The 18,521-nt window shown below is 37.8% G+C and overlaps 1 protein-coding gene across 1 annotated transcript in view; it reads left to right on the top strand.

The window, feature by feature from the left end:
- The window catches only part of Slc7a12 (solute carrier family 7 (cationic amino acid transporter, y+ system), member 12), a 67,152-nt gene that overhangs the window by 41,939 nt on the left and 6,692 nt on the right, over window positions 1–18,521 (top strand). Inside the window, 2 exon segments of the mRNA NM_001011948.1 lie at window positions 10,046–10,177; window positions 11,887–12,248. Coding sequence (NP_001011948.1) covers window positions 10,046–10,177; window positions 11,887–12,248 — 494 coding nt within the window.

Genomic DNA, 18,521 nt, shown 5'->3' with positions numbered 1-18,521 from the left:
TATGATTTTGTTGACGATATTTACTGGTCCTTTGAGCTGGGAGTCTTCACTCTCTTCTATACCTATTATCCTTAGGTTTGATCTTCTCATTGAATCTTGGATTTCCTGTATGTTTTGGACTGGTTGCTTTTTCCGCTTTACATTATCTTTGACAGTTGAGTCAATAATTTCTATGGAATCTTCTGCTCCTGAGATTCTCTCTTCCATCTCTTGTATTCTGTTGGTGAAGCTCGTATCTACAGCTCCTTGTCTCTTCTTTTGGTTTTCTATATCCAGGGTTATTTCCATGTGTTGTTTCTTGATTGCTTCTATTTCCATTTTTAATTCCTGCAACTGTTTGATTGTGTTTTCCTGGAATCCTTTCAGGGATTTTTGTGACTCCTCTCTATAGGCTTCTACTTGCTTATTTATGTTTTCCTGTGTTTCTCTAAGGGAATTCTTCACATCTTTCTTGAAGTCCTGCAGCATCATGATCAAATATGATTTTGAAATTACATCTTGCTTGTCTGGTGTGTCTGGATATTCTGTGTTTGCTTTGGTGGGAGAATTGGGCTCCAATGATGCCATGTAGTCTTGGTTTCTGTTGCTTGGATTCCTGCGTTTGCCTCTCACCATCAGATTATCTCTAGTGTTACTTTGTTCTTCTATTTCTGACAGTGGCTAGACTATCCTATAAGCCTGTGTGTCAGGGGTGCTGTAGACCTGTTTTCCTGTTTTCTTTCAGCCAGTTATGGGAACAGAGTGTCCTGCTTTGGGGCGTGTAGTTTTTCCTATCTACAGGTCTTCAGCTGTTCCTGTGCGCCTGTGTCCGGAGTTCACTAGGCAGGTCGCTTGAAGTAGGAAGGTTTGTCTTACCTGTGGTCCGGAGGCTACAGTTTGGTCGTGGGGTGTTGCTTATGACCTCTCTGTGTGGGCAGCAACCAGGAAGATCTGCGCCGCCCTTTCTGGGAGCTTCTGTGCACCAGGGTTCCAGATGGCATTTGGTGTTTTCCTCTGGAGTCAGTAATGTGGGCAGAGTGTAGTCTCTTCTGGTTTCCCAGGCGTTTCTGCCTCTCTGAAGGTTTAGCTCTCCCTCCCATGGAATTTGGGTGCAGAGAACTGTTTATCTGGTTGAACCCTTCAGGTTCCCGCGGTGTCTCAGACGCAGGGGACCTGCTCCTGCTGTGCTCTTATCCAAGGGAACCCAGAGCCTGTGTACAGTTTCCTCTTGGGCCAGGGATGTGGGCAGGGGTGGGCAGTGTTGGTGGTCTCTTCTGCTCTGCAGTCTCAGGAGTGCCCACCTGTCCAGGCGGTGAGGTCTCTCTGGAGGTTTGTTTTTAATTCACGTGGTCCTATTCATCAATTGTAGGTCTTAGTTCCTCTACTGCCAGAGTTCTGTTATATTCAGAAAGTCTTTACCCTTGTCTACCAGATGAAGTATAAACTTTACTTTGTCATCCAACATATTCAGAATGTGAGGTCTCATGTTGAACTTCTTGATTGATGGAGACTTCAGTTTTGTTGTACTGTGAAAGTTGGGGGTCTAATTTAATCCTTCTACATGTAGATTTCCAAAACCATTTCTTAAAGATGTTACATTTTATTCAATATGTGATTTCCTTTGCATTCTTTGTCATAAATCATGTGTCTGTAGGGTGTAAGCTTATATCTGGATCCTTATTCTATTTATCTTTTTTTAAGATTCATTTATTTCATGTATATGAGTACACTGTCTCTGTCTTCAGACACACCAGAAGAGAGCATTACAGATGGTTGTGAGCCACTATGTGGTTGCTGGGAATTGAACTCAGGACCTCTGGAAGAGCAGTTAGTGCTCTTAACCGCTGAGCCAGCTCTCCAGTCCTATTCTACTTATCTTATAAATACTTCTGGTGTCTTTTTCGTGGTTGTTTGGGTTTAGTGAGATTTTTGCAGCACCATGTTGTTTTTGTCACCATGGTTCTATTAAATAATGTGAAAAGAGACTTGCAGAGGCTATCACCAATGTTTTCATTGTTTGAATTTATTTTGTCAAATTGGTTATTTTTTTCAATATATATTTTAATTTTTATATAATTTCTCTGAAACTAGCATTAAAATTGTTTTTATATATCTTGTGCCTTTCTGATTAATTTGTTTCTTCAGTGATCTAAAGTTTTTATATACAGGTGTTTTACTTCCTTGGATGAGTTTATTGCTAGAAGGGCTTACAGTGATCATAAATCTAGTGACCATTAATTCTTCAAGCATGTTTCCATAATATCTTTTTTCTTGACTATAACAAATGATTGTCATGGATATCAGAGTCTGTGTGGGCAAAGATGGTCTTTCTTTGAACTTTTTCAGTTTTGTTGGGAAATCAGCTGTCATTCTGATAGGGGAGGATTTTTTTAATAGTTGACTTGGAGTTTCTCTCTTGAAGCTTTCAATATATCTTCTTTATTCTGTATACTTAGTATCTTAATTATGAAATGTCATAGAAAATTTCTTTCAGTAATCTGCATTTGATGTGCTATATATTTGCACTTGGAATCTCATCTTCTTTCCCTAGGTGTTAGAAATGTTTCTGGGATAATTGCATCAAAAACATTTTCAAAGGTCCTTCATTTGTGGCCATAATTTATAAATTTGGTCTGTTCATGGTGTTCCACAGATTTATTTGGTTCTCTTATTTCCTTGATTACTTTTCATGATTTTACTTGTCTTCCTTGGTTATTTTCAGCTTATTTTCCTTGATTATTTTTCATGATTTTACTTGTCTTCCTTGGTTATTTTCAGCTTACTTTCCTGTTTTGTGGAAAGGAGACCTCTGCTGGTAACTCTTTGTAGGTTCTGTCACTCTTCTGAGACTTCAGATTTTATACCAGTAACTGGATAATGTTTCAGCTTTTGTGTGTCTCCTAGTGCATTGTCTATAAGAAGCAACAACAGCACACAGATAAGTATAAAGGATCTACCTTCTTACTTTCAAGACAAATAAGTGTTAATCATCATACTTATAGACATTGTATTGAGTATTACATACATCTCTGTGACTTCAAGGTTTTGTGGTTCTGCATCAGGGAAAGAAAGATAGTAGACTCCAGAGTTTGACCCATCTATTGGACCTCAGATTAAATATGCCAAACTCCAGGGTGATTTTCAGTTAGTGAACTCATTTCTTTATCTTTCATGGATATTTTTTATATACATTTCAAATGTTACTCCCTTTCCTGCTTTCCCATCCATAAGCCCCCAATCCCAGTCCCCCACACCATTCTTCTATGAGGGTGTTCCCAAATCACAACCACCAATTCATTCCCACCTCCCCGCCCTGACATTCCCCTACACTGATGGGTCCAGCCTTGGCAGGACCAAGGACTTCTCCTCCCATTGGTGCCCAATAAGACCATTCTCTGCTACATATGCAGATGGAGCCATGGGTCTGTGTATGGCTTAGTAGCTACGAGTAGTGGTTTAGTGCCTGGGAGCTCTGATTGGTTGGTATTGTTGTACTTCAGCTCCTTCAATCCTTTCTCTAACTCCTTCAATAGGGACCCCGTTCTCAGATCAATCGTTTGCTGCTAGCCTGTGCCTCTGTATTTGTCATGTTCTGACTGAGCATCTCAGGAGATAGTTTTATCAGGCTCCTGTCAGTATGCACTTTTTTGCTTCAACAATATTGTCCAGGTTCTGTGGCTATATATATCCCCAGGTGGGGCAGGCTCTGAATGAGCACTCTTTCAGTCTCTGTTCCAAAATTTGTCTCCATATCTCCTCCTATGAATATTTTTGTTCCTGCTTTTAAGAAGGACTAAAGCATCTGCACTTTGGTCATCCTTCCACTTGAATCTCATGTCGACTGTAAATTGTACCTTGGGTAATCTGAGCTTTTGGGCTAATATCCACTTATTAGTGAGTACACACCATGTGTGTTATTTTGTGATTGTGTTACCTCACTCAAGATAATATTTTGTAGTTCCATTCATTTGTCTATGAATTTCATGAAGTGATTGTTTTTGATAGCTGAGTAATACTCCATTGTGCAGATATACCATATATTCTGTATTCATTCCTCTGTTGAAGGTCATATGGGTTCTTTCCAGCTTCCAGAAATAAGGCTGCTATGAACATAGTGAAGCATGTATCCTTTTTATACGTTGGATCATCATTTGGGTATATGTCCAAGAGTGGTATATCTGGGTACTAATATAGCCAATTTTCTGAGGAAACTCCAGATTGATTTCCAAAGTGGTTCTACCAGCTTGGACTCTAACCAACAATGGAGGAGTGTTCCTCTTTCTCCACCTCTTCATCAGCATCTATTATGACTGGAGTTTTTGATCTTAGCCATTCTGACTGTTGTGAGGTGGAATCTCAGGGTTGATTTAATTTGCACTTCACTGATGACAAAAGATGTTGAGCATTTCTTTAGGTATTTCTCAAGCCATTCGATATTCCTCAGCTGAAAATTCTTTGTTTAGCTCAGTACCCCATTTTTTTGTAATAAACATGAGGTTTATTGATAGGAACCAGTGTACTGGGGTCGAGACTCAGATCCCACGCAGGGGCAGTGGAGTTTGACCCCCAGAAACTAAGACAAGGGGAAACTTAAAGGAAGAAACCTCAACCCCAGCTGGCAGAGAGGGCATCACTGGAAAATGTCGAGAATACCAGTGAAAAATCACAAGGAGGAGCTTCCTGTTTCTCAAGATTATTTACTTTATGGTCCATCGGTTCCTGGGAGAAGCTTCCTGTTTCTCAAGATTGTTCCCTAAGGGCCTTATCTTAAGTCCTTTTATCTAGTTCCTGGGAGAGCAGGCTCAAGAAATGTGACTTTTTACCTACAGGTAGAGGGCAGGGTCTGGAACTTGAGGTATTTGGGGCTTTTTTAAACTTCTGACTTCTTAGCTGCATTTTTTTATTCTTTCATTCCCTACTTCTTCTAGTGGCTAGTTCTAATCATAGAACTAAATTTTAGTATCTTTATAATATTGGCTTTCTTGTCCTCCTAAAGCATGATACTGTTTTTTTTTTTTCAGTACCCCATTTTTAATAGGGTTATTTGGCTGTCTGGAATCTAAATTCTTGAGTTCTATGTATATATTGGATATTAGTACTCTATTGAATATAGGATTGGTAAAGATCTTTTGCCAATCCAATGTTTGTCATTTTGTCCTAATGACAGTGTCCTTTCCCTTACAGAAACTTTGCAGTTTTATGAGGTCCCATTTGTCGATTCTTGATCTTAGAACATAAGCTGTTGGTAATCTCTCCAGGAAATTTTCCCAAGTGCCAATGTGTTCAAGGCTTTCCCCCACCTTTTCTTCTATTAGTTTGAGTGTATCTGGGTTTATGTGGAGGTGCTTGATCCACTTGGACTTAAGCTTTGTCCAAGGAGATAAGAATGGATCAATTTTCATTCTTACACGTCCTGACCTCCAATTGAAGCAGCATCATTTGTTGAAAATACTTTTACCAATGGATGGTTTTGACTCTTTTGTCAAAGACAAAGTGATTATAGGTGTCCAGTTCATTTTGGGGTCTTCAATTCTATTCCACTACTCTACCTGCCTGTCTCTGTACCAATACCATACAGGTATGATGAGTTGCTAAGAATAGGGTATATTGTTTTGTTTTAGGATGAAATATTCTATAAATATCTATTAAATCCATTTGGTTGATAACTTTTGTTAGTTTCTCTATGCCTCTGTTTAGTTTCTGTTTTTATTATTTGCACATTAATGAAAGATGGATGTTAAAATCTCCCACTATTAGTGTGTGAGGTGCAATGTGTGCTTTGAGTTTTAGTAAGGTTTCTTTTATGAACGTAGGTGCCCTGGCATTTAGAGCATAGATATTCAGGATTGAGAGTTTATCTTGGTGGATTTTTTCCTTTGATGAACATGAAGTGTTCTTCCTTAGGTTTTTTGATAACTTTTGTTTGAAAGTCTATTTTATTCAATATTAGAATGGCTACTCCAGCTTGTTTCTAGGGATAATTTGCTTGGAAAATTGCTTTCCAGTCTTTTACTCTGAGGAAGTGTCTGTCTTTTTCACTGAGGTGTGTTTCCTGTATGCAGGAAAATGCTTGATCCTCTTTCTACATCCAGTCTGTTAGTCTATGTCTTTTTATTGGAGAATTCAGTCCATTGATTTTAAGATATATTAAGGAATAGTGATTGGTGTTTGATGTTATTTTTGTTGGTAGAGGTGGAATTTGTGTAGCTCTCTTCTCTTTGTTTTGTTGCAAGAAGATTACTTTCTTGGTTCTTCAAGGGTGTAGTTTCCCTCCTTGTGTTGGAGTTTTCCATCTATTATCCTTTGTAGGGCTGGATTTGTGGAAAAATATTATGTAAATTTGGGTTTGTCATGGAATATCCTGGTTTTTCCACTTATGTTACTTGAGAGTGCTGCTGGATATAGTAGCCTGGGCTGGCATTTATGTTCTCTTTGGGTCTGTATAATATCTTCCCAGGATCTTCTGGCATTCATAGTCTCTGGTGGGACATCTGGTATAATTCTGATAGGTCTGCCCTTATATGTTACTTGAACTTTTTCCCTTACTGCTTTTAATATTTTTTCTTTGTTTTGTGCATTTCGTTGACTATTATGTGCTCGGAGGAATTTCTTTTCTGTTTGGATTCTTGTATGTTTATGGGCATCCCTTTTTTTAGGTTAGGGAAGTTTTCTTCTATAAGTTTGTTGAAGATATTTATAGGCTGGAGTCTTTGCTGTCTTCTATACCTATTAACGTTAGACTTGATCTTCTCATTGTGCCCTGGATTTCTTAGATGTTTTGGGTTTTTGAGTTTTACATTTTCTTTGACAGTTGTGTCAATGTTTTCTATGGTATCTTCTGCCCCTGAGATTCTCTATCCCCTATAGTCTGTTGGTGATGCTCGTGTCTATGACTCTTGATTTCTTTCCTAGGTTTTCTATCTACAGGGTTATATATCTTTGTGACTTCTTTATTGTTTCTATTGCCATTTTTAAATTCTGGATGGTTTTGTTCAATTCCTTCACCTGTTTGCTTATGTTTTCCTGTAATTCTTTAAGGGATTTTTGTCTTTCCTCTTTAAAGACTTCTACTTGTTTGCCTCTATTGTCCCATATTTCTTTAAGGGAGTTATTTATGTCCTTCTAAGAGTCCTCTGTTATCATCATGAGATGTGATTTTTAAATCTGAATCTTGCTTTTCTGGTGTATTTGTATATCACCATCAGGTTGTCTCTGGTGTTAGCTTGTCTTGCTATCTCTGACTCCTGTAGGCCTGAGTGTTACTACTCCTGTAGACCTGTTGTCCTGTTTTCTTTCAGCCAGTTCTGGGAACAGAGTGTTCTTCTCTCAAGTGTGTAGTCTCTCCTGGAGGCTGGATTTCAGCTTTTGGTGCAGGTAGGAACTGGAAGGGTCCTGCCCCTGACTGCTCCTAGGTTACTTTGCTCAGGGGCACAGATGGCACTAGGTGTTTTCCTCCTGAATTGGGAGAGAGTAGTTTTCTCTGATTTCTCAGGAGTGTCTACACTTCTGAGGGTCCAGCTCTCTCCCCCACAGTATTTGGGTGCAGGGAGCTGTGTGACCAGTTCAGTTCAGTTCAGTTCTGGGAGCAGGCAGGAACCACCAGGTTTCTGCTGATGACTGCTCCTATATTCCTGTATCCAGAGACACTATGCAGCTTCCTCTTAGACAAGGGATGTGGACCGAAGTGGGCAGAAGTGGCAGTCTTCGCTGTGGTCTCAGGATTGTTTGCATTTCTGCTATTCTCTTTCTTTGTTGGGTCTGTGTGTGGTTTATGTATCAGCGTAACTACGGCTTCATAGAATGTATTAATTAGTGTTCCTTGTGTTTCTATTTTGCGGAATAGTTTGAAGAGCATTGGTATTAGGTCTTCTTTGTAGGTCAGATAGAATTCTGGACAAAAGCATCTGGTCCTGGGGATTTTTGTTTTAAAGAATTTTAATGACAGCGTTGTGTATAAGTTTGTTCTAATGGAGTAAGTTTTAAATCAAATTAGATATTAGTTGGTTATTCCCACCAGCTTTGTGCCATCATTCATCTATGAATTTTTTCAAACAGGACAGATTGTAGACCAAATTTTTTGTGTCTGAGTTGGAGTTTACATTTCACTTTTAGTTATCTGAAAAGACCTTTCTCATGTCAAAGTCATTAGATGTGGGAGCTTTATATAGGCACCAGGTGAACCTGTTCATGTACAATGATTTCTGGGGGTATTTTCTCCAGCCTTTGTTATTTATTTGTGTAGAGCAACCTATTGGGTTTTCAATAATCAGGGTTGTTTAGTGCTTTCCATGGGATGCCTTTGGCCAATATAAATCGGATGCAACCTAGTACTGGAAGATTCATTTGATTACAAAATATTGCCATTCAAGGCTACATCTTCCACATTATTTGGAGATTTTATTAGAATTGGCTTAATTGTTTTATGTTTCCACTGCACTAGGTTTTCATAATGTTCCTCAATTCTAGATGTCTCTTTCCACAATTCCTCCCTCAACCACAGCTATTCCCTTCCCTGTCTGATCCTCCTGATTTCATCCTGCTTTCTGATCCCAGTCAACCTAAAATATCTATTCTATTTCCCCCATCTTGGGGAAATACACGTGTCTCTCAGTCCCTCCCTTTACAAATAACCTCTATGGGTCAACAGACTGTAGTTTGCTTATCATTTATGTAATGGTTAATATCCACATATAATGAAATACAACCATATTTATCCTTCTGTACCTCAGTTATCTCACCACATTATTGTTATTCATTCTTCTATTGAAGGAAATACCAGATCTTCCCATTTTGGGACTAATATGACTAGAGAAGAAATAAACATAGTGAAGCAAGAGCCCTTGTGATAGGATGTAGTGTCCTATCTTGCCAAAAAGATGCATTTCTGAATAGAACACCATTAGCTCAGGCCCTAAGAGCAACAATTAATAAATGAGACCTCATAAAGCTAAAAAGCTTCTGTAAGGTGAAGGACACCATCATTTAGAGAAACTGGTAACTACACAATGGGAAAAGATTTTTCTCTAACTTTACATCCAATTGAAGGATAATATCCAAAATATATGAAGAACTGAAGAAACATGATATTTAAAAAATCAAATAATGCAACAAAAAGTATAATACAGATGTAAACACATAATTCTCAATAGAAGAAACTCATTTGGCTGAGAAAACTGAAAGATGTGTTTAACATCTTTAGTCCTTAGTGAAACGCAAACCAAAGTTACTTTGAGATTCAATCTTACACTTGTCTGAATGGCTATGACTCAAGTGCAGCTCATGCTGGTGAGGATGGGCAGCAAGGGGAACACTCATCTGTTGCTGGTGGGAGTACAAACTTGCACAGCCAGAACTTGCAAAAAACTAGAAAGGGTGAGCTGAGATATTAAGTGTAGCATTTGTTGATGATACTCTGCAGTACTGTACAATATGCTTGTGTTATGCCTTCATACATGGCTGTTGTAAAGGTGCATTATCCAACACACTTGACCACTAATGATAAACACCTCCTGTTTGTTATGTGTTTGATTTTGAATTAACATTTGGCATTGCATATCCAAAAACCTTTTGTTATTGGCAATTTCTCAGTAAAGCCTTCTTCAGAGCTTCAAGAACACTGCCTAAATGACAGTGAGTATCAGAGACCACACTACATAATGTTATTTACAAATTTATTATAGGAAAATTATAGAGTTAGAGTCTTAGATAAGATTGGTTATTTTGAATGAACAAAACAGTGTCTTTCAGATGGTCTTCTCAGACATTTTGTCCTACAATATGTATCTGAAACCCAGTGCATATGTCTAGACACTTGTGTTGAGGAAGCATTGAAGATAACCACGTACTATTTTACATTTTTTAGACTCATTGAATATATGAGTACATGGGTTGGATATCTAAGCCATCAATGCTTCTGTCTCAATAAAAAAAAGACAATAGAAAATCCCTAGTGACAAAAATAATTACTTTATCAAAGACCTAATATCACTATCTCCATGACATGGGACTTTGAAAACTTCACATGCTTAGTGCATCCTTTTCTAATGTGTTAATTTCTTTTTCGTAGGAGAAATAAAAAGGCCAGCTGAAACAATTCCAAAATCAATAATTTATGGTCTATCTGTTGTGACTGTGTTATACTTACTGACTAATGTATCATTCTTGGCAGTTTTGACATCTGAGGAAATCATCTCTTCAGGTATGATGAAGTAAATTTAAATAGGAAATAAATGCTTCTCTGTGCTCAGGGGCAAAAACATTGATGATTTTAATGCTCTGGTAGGCAGCATGAACCTGAGACAATTGGTCCTAAAATTGATGTGGATCTAAATTCTCATCTAATAACAACCTTTGTTCAAAACATCAGGCAATTTATACTCTGGGAATTACGAATCACATAAGTTAAAAAAATTCCAAGAACAATTCTGTGTTTTGAAAAAAAAAAACTGAGGTCGCAGGACGCTTATTTTCTTGAAGTTTTCCCACAAGCATTCAGCATGTTCATATGGAACCATTGAACTGTGTCCAACACGAGTGAAGTTTATGAGCTGTATATATGTTTGGTATACCTACAGTGATATGAAAATGTTTATTTCTTTTGGACATTTCAAGGAATCTGAGAGAAACACAATTACACAAATCATCTATTAAAAATAAACAATCACCTTTTAACAATTAAATTATAGAACAAGTAGTACATGTAGCAACCAAAGCTAAAATAAAAAGAAGAGGACATGAATAAAAAAAAGAAGAGAAGACATATGAGCAAAGCAAGAACACAAAGAATAGATACTATACAAAGATTCTTCATCTTCCATAATACACTTACATCTTTACAATAAATTCAGCTGTCCAAATAAATAGCTTCTCAGTTTCTTAGATGCTGATACTAGTGGCAAGAAGTTAGGTAAGGCTGTCATTTACATCCATCTGTAACTGTACAGACAAGTGTGTCACACCCAGTTCTCAAACTCATTCTCCACATTGTAGCACAATGATATGGTGTAGTATGTTGTTAATATGAGCAGTAAATAAAGTAAATATGAACAGCAATTTTCATGATTTGCTCATGAAATAGTCATCACAATCCCACTAAGAGTGGAGACCCCTCATCCCTCATTGATCATTGTCTAGGCTTTGTTTAACCTGATAAGTTGTCAGAAAACTATAAGATCCTTTCCTGAGAAGTAAATGCCTATTCTGGTTGGAACCAGAGCTTCAGTTTTTCCTTCCATAAAATTATTGGGTAAATTTCAATTCCTCGGGAGGGTAATTGACTTTAAATAGTATGCTAATCAAAGGGAACCTATTTTTCTTTAGGATAGTTTCATTCTTATATAGGTGGCTATAAAATGACATAGATGCATAAGGAAGATTTAGCAGGGAATGTCTACTGAAAAAAGACATTGGATTGGAGTATTTACAAGTATATCTGCAACACAGGGACTTTAAAGGGAGTAGTTATCTGAGGGAGGCATGACATTGCACAATTTTACAACTCATTAAAAAGTATAGTGGCTGTTTTAGACCATTTGTAGTAGGATAACTCTATCATGAATCATAAAATGCTAGAACTCCACAGATAGGATATCTTTTTTTCTGAATTATCACTGACAAACAAGTGGGCTTTGCTAATATATAAGATAGGTAACATAACAATCAGGAGAGCAAGAATGCATTTTTCTGCCACTAAGTTGTCTTGCAGTTCACAAATATCTGTATCTAATGTGCTCTACTGGACAAAAACAATCACAAGACACAACATATTCAAGCATTAAAAGACTCCTCCTAGAATGAATTTGCCAAGTCACATTACAAAATATATGGTTGCAGAAAAAAAATGCTCTTCTATTTTCTTTCAAACCAAAAGTAACTTTGACATTCTGAATTCTCATTCAACTTTTGTAGATTCTGTTGCTGTAACATGGATGAACAGAGTCTTTCCTTCGATGCAATGGATAATTTCTTTGTTGATCTCAGCTTTCCTATTTGGCTCCGTTTCTTGTGGAATAGTTTCAGCATCAAGAATCTTCTACGCCACAAGTCAAGAGGGACAATTTCCTTTCATCTACTCAATGCTTAATGACCTTCACTCTCCAGTAGTAGCTGACTTACAGGCTGTTATTTTATCTTCTGTTGGAATAATATCTTCAAATATGATCTATTTAATAAAATATGTTGGTCTAGGAACATGGTGCTTAAATTTGCTGAATATGATTGGGTTGCTTAAGCTAAGGTACCAGAACCCTGACCTACCAAGACCTTATAAGGTAAGTCAATATGTAAATACCAGTGTCGAATGTCACCTTATTCAAGTTCTATGATATTGTTCTAATCAGGTGCAAACCAAGCAACTGCCCTATGTCTTCCTTTCCAGATTTTGAGATATGGGATGTTTGAGGATTCCTTTTTATTGTGAGAAATGTGAAAACTGATATACTTCAGGGAAGACAGATGTCATCCTTATCATCTTGAAAACAAAAAACAAAACAAAACAAAAAAACAAAGAAACAAAAAAACAAAAACAAAAACAAAGGAGAAAACAGTAGCCTCCATGATCAAATGAACTCACATCATAATAATAATACCTTAATAACATAGTAGAAGTAGTTTCCTCTTCTTGCTTATTTCCTTAATTGATACTTTAAATCAAGGTTTTTAAGACTAATCAAATGAGTTACATTTATGTCTTGTTTTAATGTGTAAGTCACACATTAATTAAACATAAATCTGAGGATGTTCCATCATCTTTGTTTTCCTTCTCAGTATTCCCATAAACGTAATCAAGATTTGAGCTTTTATTTAGAATATAATTATCATCTCAGAGTCAGCTCATGGTTGCTGAGATAATATTAAAATATAAGACTCCAAATATTATTACAGTAAGCATAATATGTAAACACTTGAGTATTGATAATAAAACCCATATTCACAGATTTTTCGCCTAGGGTTCTGATTCATTCGGTCTCTATTGGCCCACTGAAATGTGTACTAATATCAGTCATCTTGGAATTCTTACAAATAGTGGATCACTGAACATATTCTGAAAAATGTCAATCAATACCAGATTCCACATTTTTCTTTTTTGTAATCATTTCTTCTTCAAGTGTATCCTATATTAACAAGGGCAAATGATATCTTAGATATGTTGTATATACCTGCTATATTTCAGACATTCTTGTACACAATTCAATAAATGGGTAAAGTCAGAGAATAAGGAGACAGGAGATAGGACTAATTTGACCAAATTAGTTTGGAGCCAGGCAAAGAAATTCAATGAGAAGCCTATCAAAGCCATATTAAATCAGTCAGTTTAAAGTGGTATTTGAGACAAAATGGTTGGGTTGAACTATGTAGCCAGAGTTCAGAAAGAGCTAGAAAAGATGAGCTTATTAAAAGTGAGGTTCTGAGACAATTACATTTGATGAATCAAAGTTGCTTATATAAATGGGTATAGACATATTTTTTCTTTTTTAAAATATTTTTATTTATTTTAAACTCCAGAATTTATTCCCCTCCAGCCCACCCCCTGGACAGTTTCACACTCCATACCTCCTTCCCGCCACCCCCCCCCCAGTCTCCACATAGATGTCCCCACCCTACCAGGCCTGTAAACTTTTTGGAGCCTCCTGTCTCTTGAGAGTTAGGTGCATCTTCTTTGACTGAACCCAGACCTCGGAGTCCTCTGCTGTATATATGTTGGAGGCCTCATCTCAGCTGGCGTATGCTGTCAGGTTGGGGATCCAGGGTCTGAGGGATCTCACAAGGGTCCAGGTTAATTAAGACTGCTGGTCCTCCTACAGGGTTGCCCTTCTTCCTCAGCTTCCTCCATTTTTTCCCTAATTCAACCAGCAGGGTCAGTAACTTCTGTTCATTGGCTTGGAACACATATATGCATGTGACTCTGAACTCCTTGTTGAGGGCAGATGATAGGTCTCTTTTTGTGAATGCCCCATAGCCTCAGTAATGTTGTCGGGTCTTAGAGCCACCCCATGAGCAGGATCCCACTTTAGGCCTGTTGCTGAACCTTCTTTTCCTCAGGCTCCTCTCTATTTCCATCCCTGCATCCACTGAGACAAGAATTATGGGTCAGAGCTTTGACTGTGGGATAGCAACCCTATTATTCAATTGATGCCCTGTCCCCACTGGAGGGCATGTCATCTAGGGTCACCCTCTTTTAGTCCTGAGAGTTTCTCACCTCCCAAGTCTCTGGTACATTCTAGAGAGTCCTCCCAACTTCTTTCCTCTCCAGGTTGCCTGTTTCTATTCTTTCTGCTGCCCCCCAGGGCTTCAGTCCTTTTCCCCCAACCAATACCAGATCATGTTTCCCACCGCAACTCCATCCCTTTTCCCTCCCCTGTCACTGGCTCCCTCGTTGGGGTTGCTTTCTTCTCCCTCCAAAGTGGGATTGAGGTAGTCTCACTTGGGCCATTCAGCTTCTTGACATTTTGAGTTCTGTGGACTGTATCTTGGGAATTCTGTACTTTTGTGTGTGTGGGGGGGGGGGGTAATATCCATCTTATTAGGATAAACATATTTTTCATCTTAATTTATTTAGTCTTACTATATCAAAGTAAAAAAAGAAGATTATATATGTCATTCAAGGACAATATAGAAATATTTTGTTGAGCACAATTTAGTGAATGTGATTCAGGCTTATAAACTTTAAATACCAAAATCAACTTAGATGCCAATTTTAAAGACTTATTTAATTATTTTATGTATATGAGTTCACCATAGCTGTTATCAGACACATCAGAAGAGTGCATCAGGTCCCATTACGAATGGTTGGGAGCCTCCATGTGGTTGCTGGGAACTGAACTCAGGACTCTGGAAGAGCAGCCAGTGCTATTAATGGCTGAGCCATCTCTCCGTCCCATAGATATCATTTTAAAACGAAAAAAAAATCTGAAAAAAAAACAAATTAATTAAGTCATTTTTTTAGGTACCAGCACAAGGCACCACAAATTCCTGTTTATTAATTTTCTGTATTTTTCCTGAGCATTGGTCATAGTACATGATGAAGAGTATTTCTTTTTTATTGGATTTGTTGTTTACATTTCAAATGTTATCCCCTTTCCCAGTTTCCCATCCACAAGCCCACTATCCCATCCCTACTCTCCATTCTTCTATGAGGGTGTTCCCCCTCCACAACTATTCACCCCTACCTGCCTCCCTGCCCTGACATTCACCTATACTGGAGGTTCCAACATTGGCAAGACCAAGGGTTTCTTCTCCCTTTGGTACCAATCAAGGCCATCCTCTACTACACATGCAGCTGGAGCCATGGGTCTGTCAATGTGTACTCTTTGGGTAATGGTTTAGTCCTGGGAACTCTGGTTGGTTGGTATTGTTGTTCTTACGGGGTTGCAAATCCATTCAGTTCCTTCAATCCTTTCTCTAACTCCACCAATGGGGACACCATTCTCAGATCAATGGTTGGCTGCCAGCATTCACCTATGTATTTGGCATGCTTTGGCAGAGCCTCTCAGGAGACAGCTATATCGGTCTTCTGTAAGCGTGCACTTCCTGGCATCATGAATACAGTCTGTGTTTGGTGTCTGTATGTATACAGACTGGATACTCAGTAGGGGAAGGCTCGGAATGGGCATTCCTTCAGTCTCTGCTCGAAATTTGTCTTCAAATCTCTTCCTATGAATATTGTTGTTCCCCGATTTTAAGAAAGACTGAAGCACTGTGGTCATCTTTCTTCTTGAGCTTCATGTGGTTTATGGATTCTATCTTGGTTAATTCGAGATTTTGGGCTATTTTCCACTTATCAGTAAGTACATACCACATGTGTGTTTTTGTGACTGGGTTACCGCATTCATCAAGATGATATTTTCTAGTTCCATTCATTTGCCTGTGAATTTCATGAAGTCTTTGTTTTACTAGCTGAGTAGTACCCCATTCTATAAATGTACCATGTTTTCTGTATCCATTCCTCTGTTGAAGGACATCTGGGTTCTTTCCAGCTTCTGGCTATTATAAATAAGACTACTATGAACATAGTGGAACATGTGCCTTTGTTGCATGTTGGAGCATCATTTGGGTATATGACCAGGAGTGGTATAGCTGGTTCCTCAGGTAGTATGATGTTGTATTTTCAGAGGAACCTCAAGACTGATTTCCAGAGTTGTTGTACCCACTCTGTGGTAGCAATCCCACCAACAATGGAGGAGTGTTCCTCTTTCTCCACATCCTTGCCAGCATCTGTTGTCACCTAAATTTTTATCTTAGCCATTCTGACTGGTGTGGTGGGTGGGTCTCACTGTTGATTACATTTGAATTTCTCTGATGATTAAGTATGTTGAACATTTCTTTAGGCACTTCTCAGTCATTCAATATTCCTCAATTGAGGATTCACTGTTTAGATCTTTACCACATTTTTAAATATGGTTTTTTGACTCTCTGTAGTCGTAACTTCTTCAGTTCTTTGACTATATTAGCTATTAGCCCTCTATTTGATATAGGATTGGTAAAGATCTGTTGGTTGCTGTTTTTTCCTAATGACAGTTTCCTTTGCCTTACAGAAGCTTTGCAATTTTATGAGGTCGCATTTGTCAGTTCTTGATCATAGAGCATAAGCCATTGGTGTTTTGTTCAGGAAATTTTCTGAAGTGCCCATGTGTACGAAGCTCTTCTCCACTTTTTCTTCTATTAGTTTGAGTGTATCTGGTTTGATGTGGAGGTCCTTGATCCATATGAACTTAAGCTTTGTACAGGGTGATGAGAATGGATTGATTTGCATTCTTCTACATGCTGACCTCCAATCGAACCAGCACCATTTGTTGAAAATGCTACCTTTTTTTTTTCACTTGATGGTTTTAGTTGCTTTGTCAAATATCAAGTGACCATAGGTCTGTGAGTTCATTTCTGAGTATTCAATTCTATTCCATTGATCGACATGCCTGTCTATGTACCAATACCATGCAGTTTTTATCACTATTGTTCTGTAATACTGCCTGAGGTCATGGAGAGTGATTCCCCCAGAATTTATTTTATTGTTGAGGATAGATTGTGCTATGCAGTTTTTGTTTGTTTTTGTTATTCCAAATGAATTTCCATATAGCTCTTTCTACTTCTATGAAGAATTGAGTTGGCATCTTGATGGGGATTGCAATGAATCTGTAGATGGCTTTTGACAAAATGGCCATTATTACTATATTAATCCTGCTAATCCATGAACATGGGAAATCTTTCCATCTTCTGCGATCCTCAACTTATTTCTTCAGAGACTTGAAGCTCTTATACAGATCTTTCACTTGTTAGGTTAGAGTCACACTGAGGTAATTTTTTATTATTTGTGACTATTGTGAAGGGTGTTGTTTCCCTAATTTCTTTTTCAGCCTGTTTATCCTTTGAGTAGAAGGAAACTACTGGCTTGTTTGAATTAACTTTATATCCAGCCACTTTGCTGAAGTTGCTTTTCAGGCCTCATTTCTTCTCTGGTGGAACTTTGGAGTCACATAAGTATACTATCATATCATCTTTAAATAGTGATATTTTGACCTCTTCCTTTCCAATTTGTATCCATTTGACCTCCTTTTGTTGTGTGATTGCTCTGGCTAGAACTTCAAGTATTATATTGAATAAGTAGGGAGAGAGTGGCCAGCCTTGTCTAGTCCCTGACTTTAGTGGAATTGCTTCAAATTTCTCTCCATTTAGTTTAATGTTGCTATTAGTTTGCTGTATTATGCTTTCACTCTGTTTAGGTATGGGCATTGAATTAATGATTTTTCAAACACTTTTAACGTGAAGGGGTGTTACATTTTGTCAAATGCTTTCTCAGCATCTAATGAGATGATCACGTGGTGTTTTTCCTTAGAGTTTGTTTATATAGCAGATGATGTGGATGGTTTTCCGTATATTGCACCATCTCTGCATCACTGGGATGAAGCCTACATGATCACGATAGATAATTGTTTTGATGTGTTCTTGGATTCAGTTTGTGAGAATTTTATTGAGTACTTTTGCATATTCATAAGGAAAATTGGTTTCTCTTTATTTGGTTTTTGTATGGTTAGGTATAAGCATAATTGTGGATTCAAAAAGGAATTGGGTAGTGTTTCTTCTGTATCCATTTTGTGGAATAGTTTGGACAGTATTGGTATTAGGTCTTCTTTGAAGGTCTGATAGAATTCTTCACTAAACCCATCTGTTCCTGGGATTGTTTTGGTTGGGAGACTTTTAATAACTGCTTCTATTTATTTAGGACTTTGGGACTGTTTAGATGATTTATCTGATCCTGATTTAACTTTGGTACCAAGTATCTGTCTATAAAATTGTTAATTTCATTCAGATTTTCCAGTTTTGTTGAAATGGGTCTTTGTAGTAGGATCTGATTTTTTTTAATTTCCTCAAATTCTGTTATGTCTCTTTTCATTTCTGATTTAGTTAATTTGGATACATTCTGTGCCCCCTGGTTAATCTCGCTAAGGGTTTATCTATCTTGCTGATATTCTCAAAGAAACAGCTCCTAGTTTTGCTGATTCTTTGTATGTCTCGTTTGTATCCACTTGGATTATTTTAGCCCTGAGTTT

The sequence above is a fragment of the Rattus norvegicus genome, chromosome 2, assembly GCF_021556685.1.
Source record: "Rattus norvegicus strain SHRSP/BbbUtx chromosome 2, alternate assembly SHRSP_T2T, whole genome shotgun sequence".
Lineage (NCBI taxonomy): Eukaryota > Metazoa > Chordata > Mammalia > Rodentia > Muridae > Rattus > Rattus norvegicus.
Note: the sequence above shows the minus strand (reverse complement) of the source record. Positions and strands in the feature narration are given on the sequence as shown.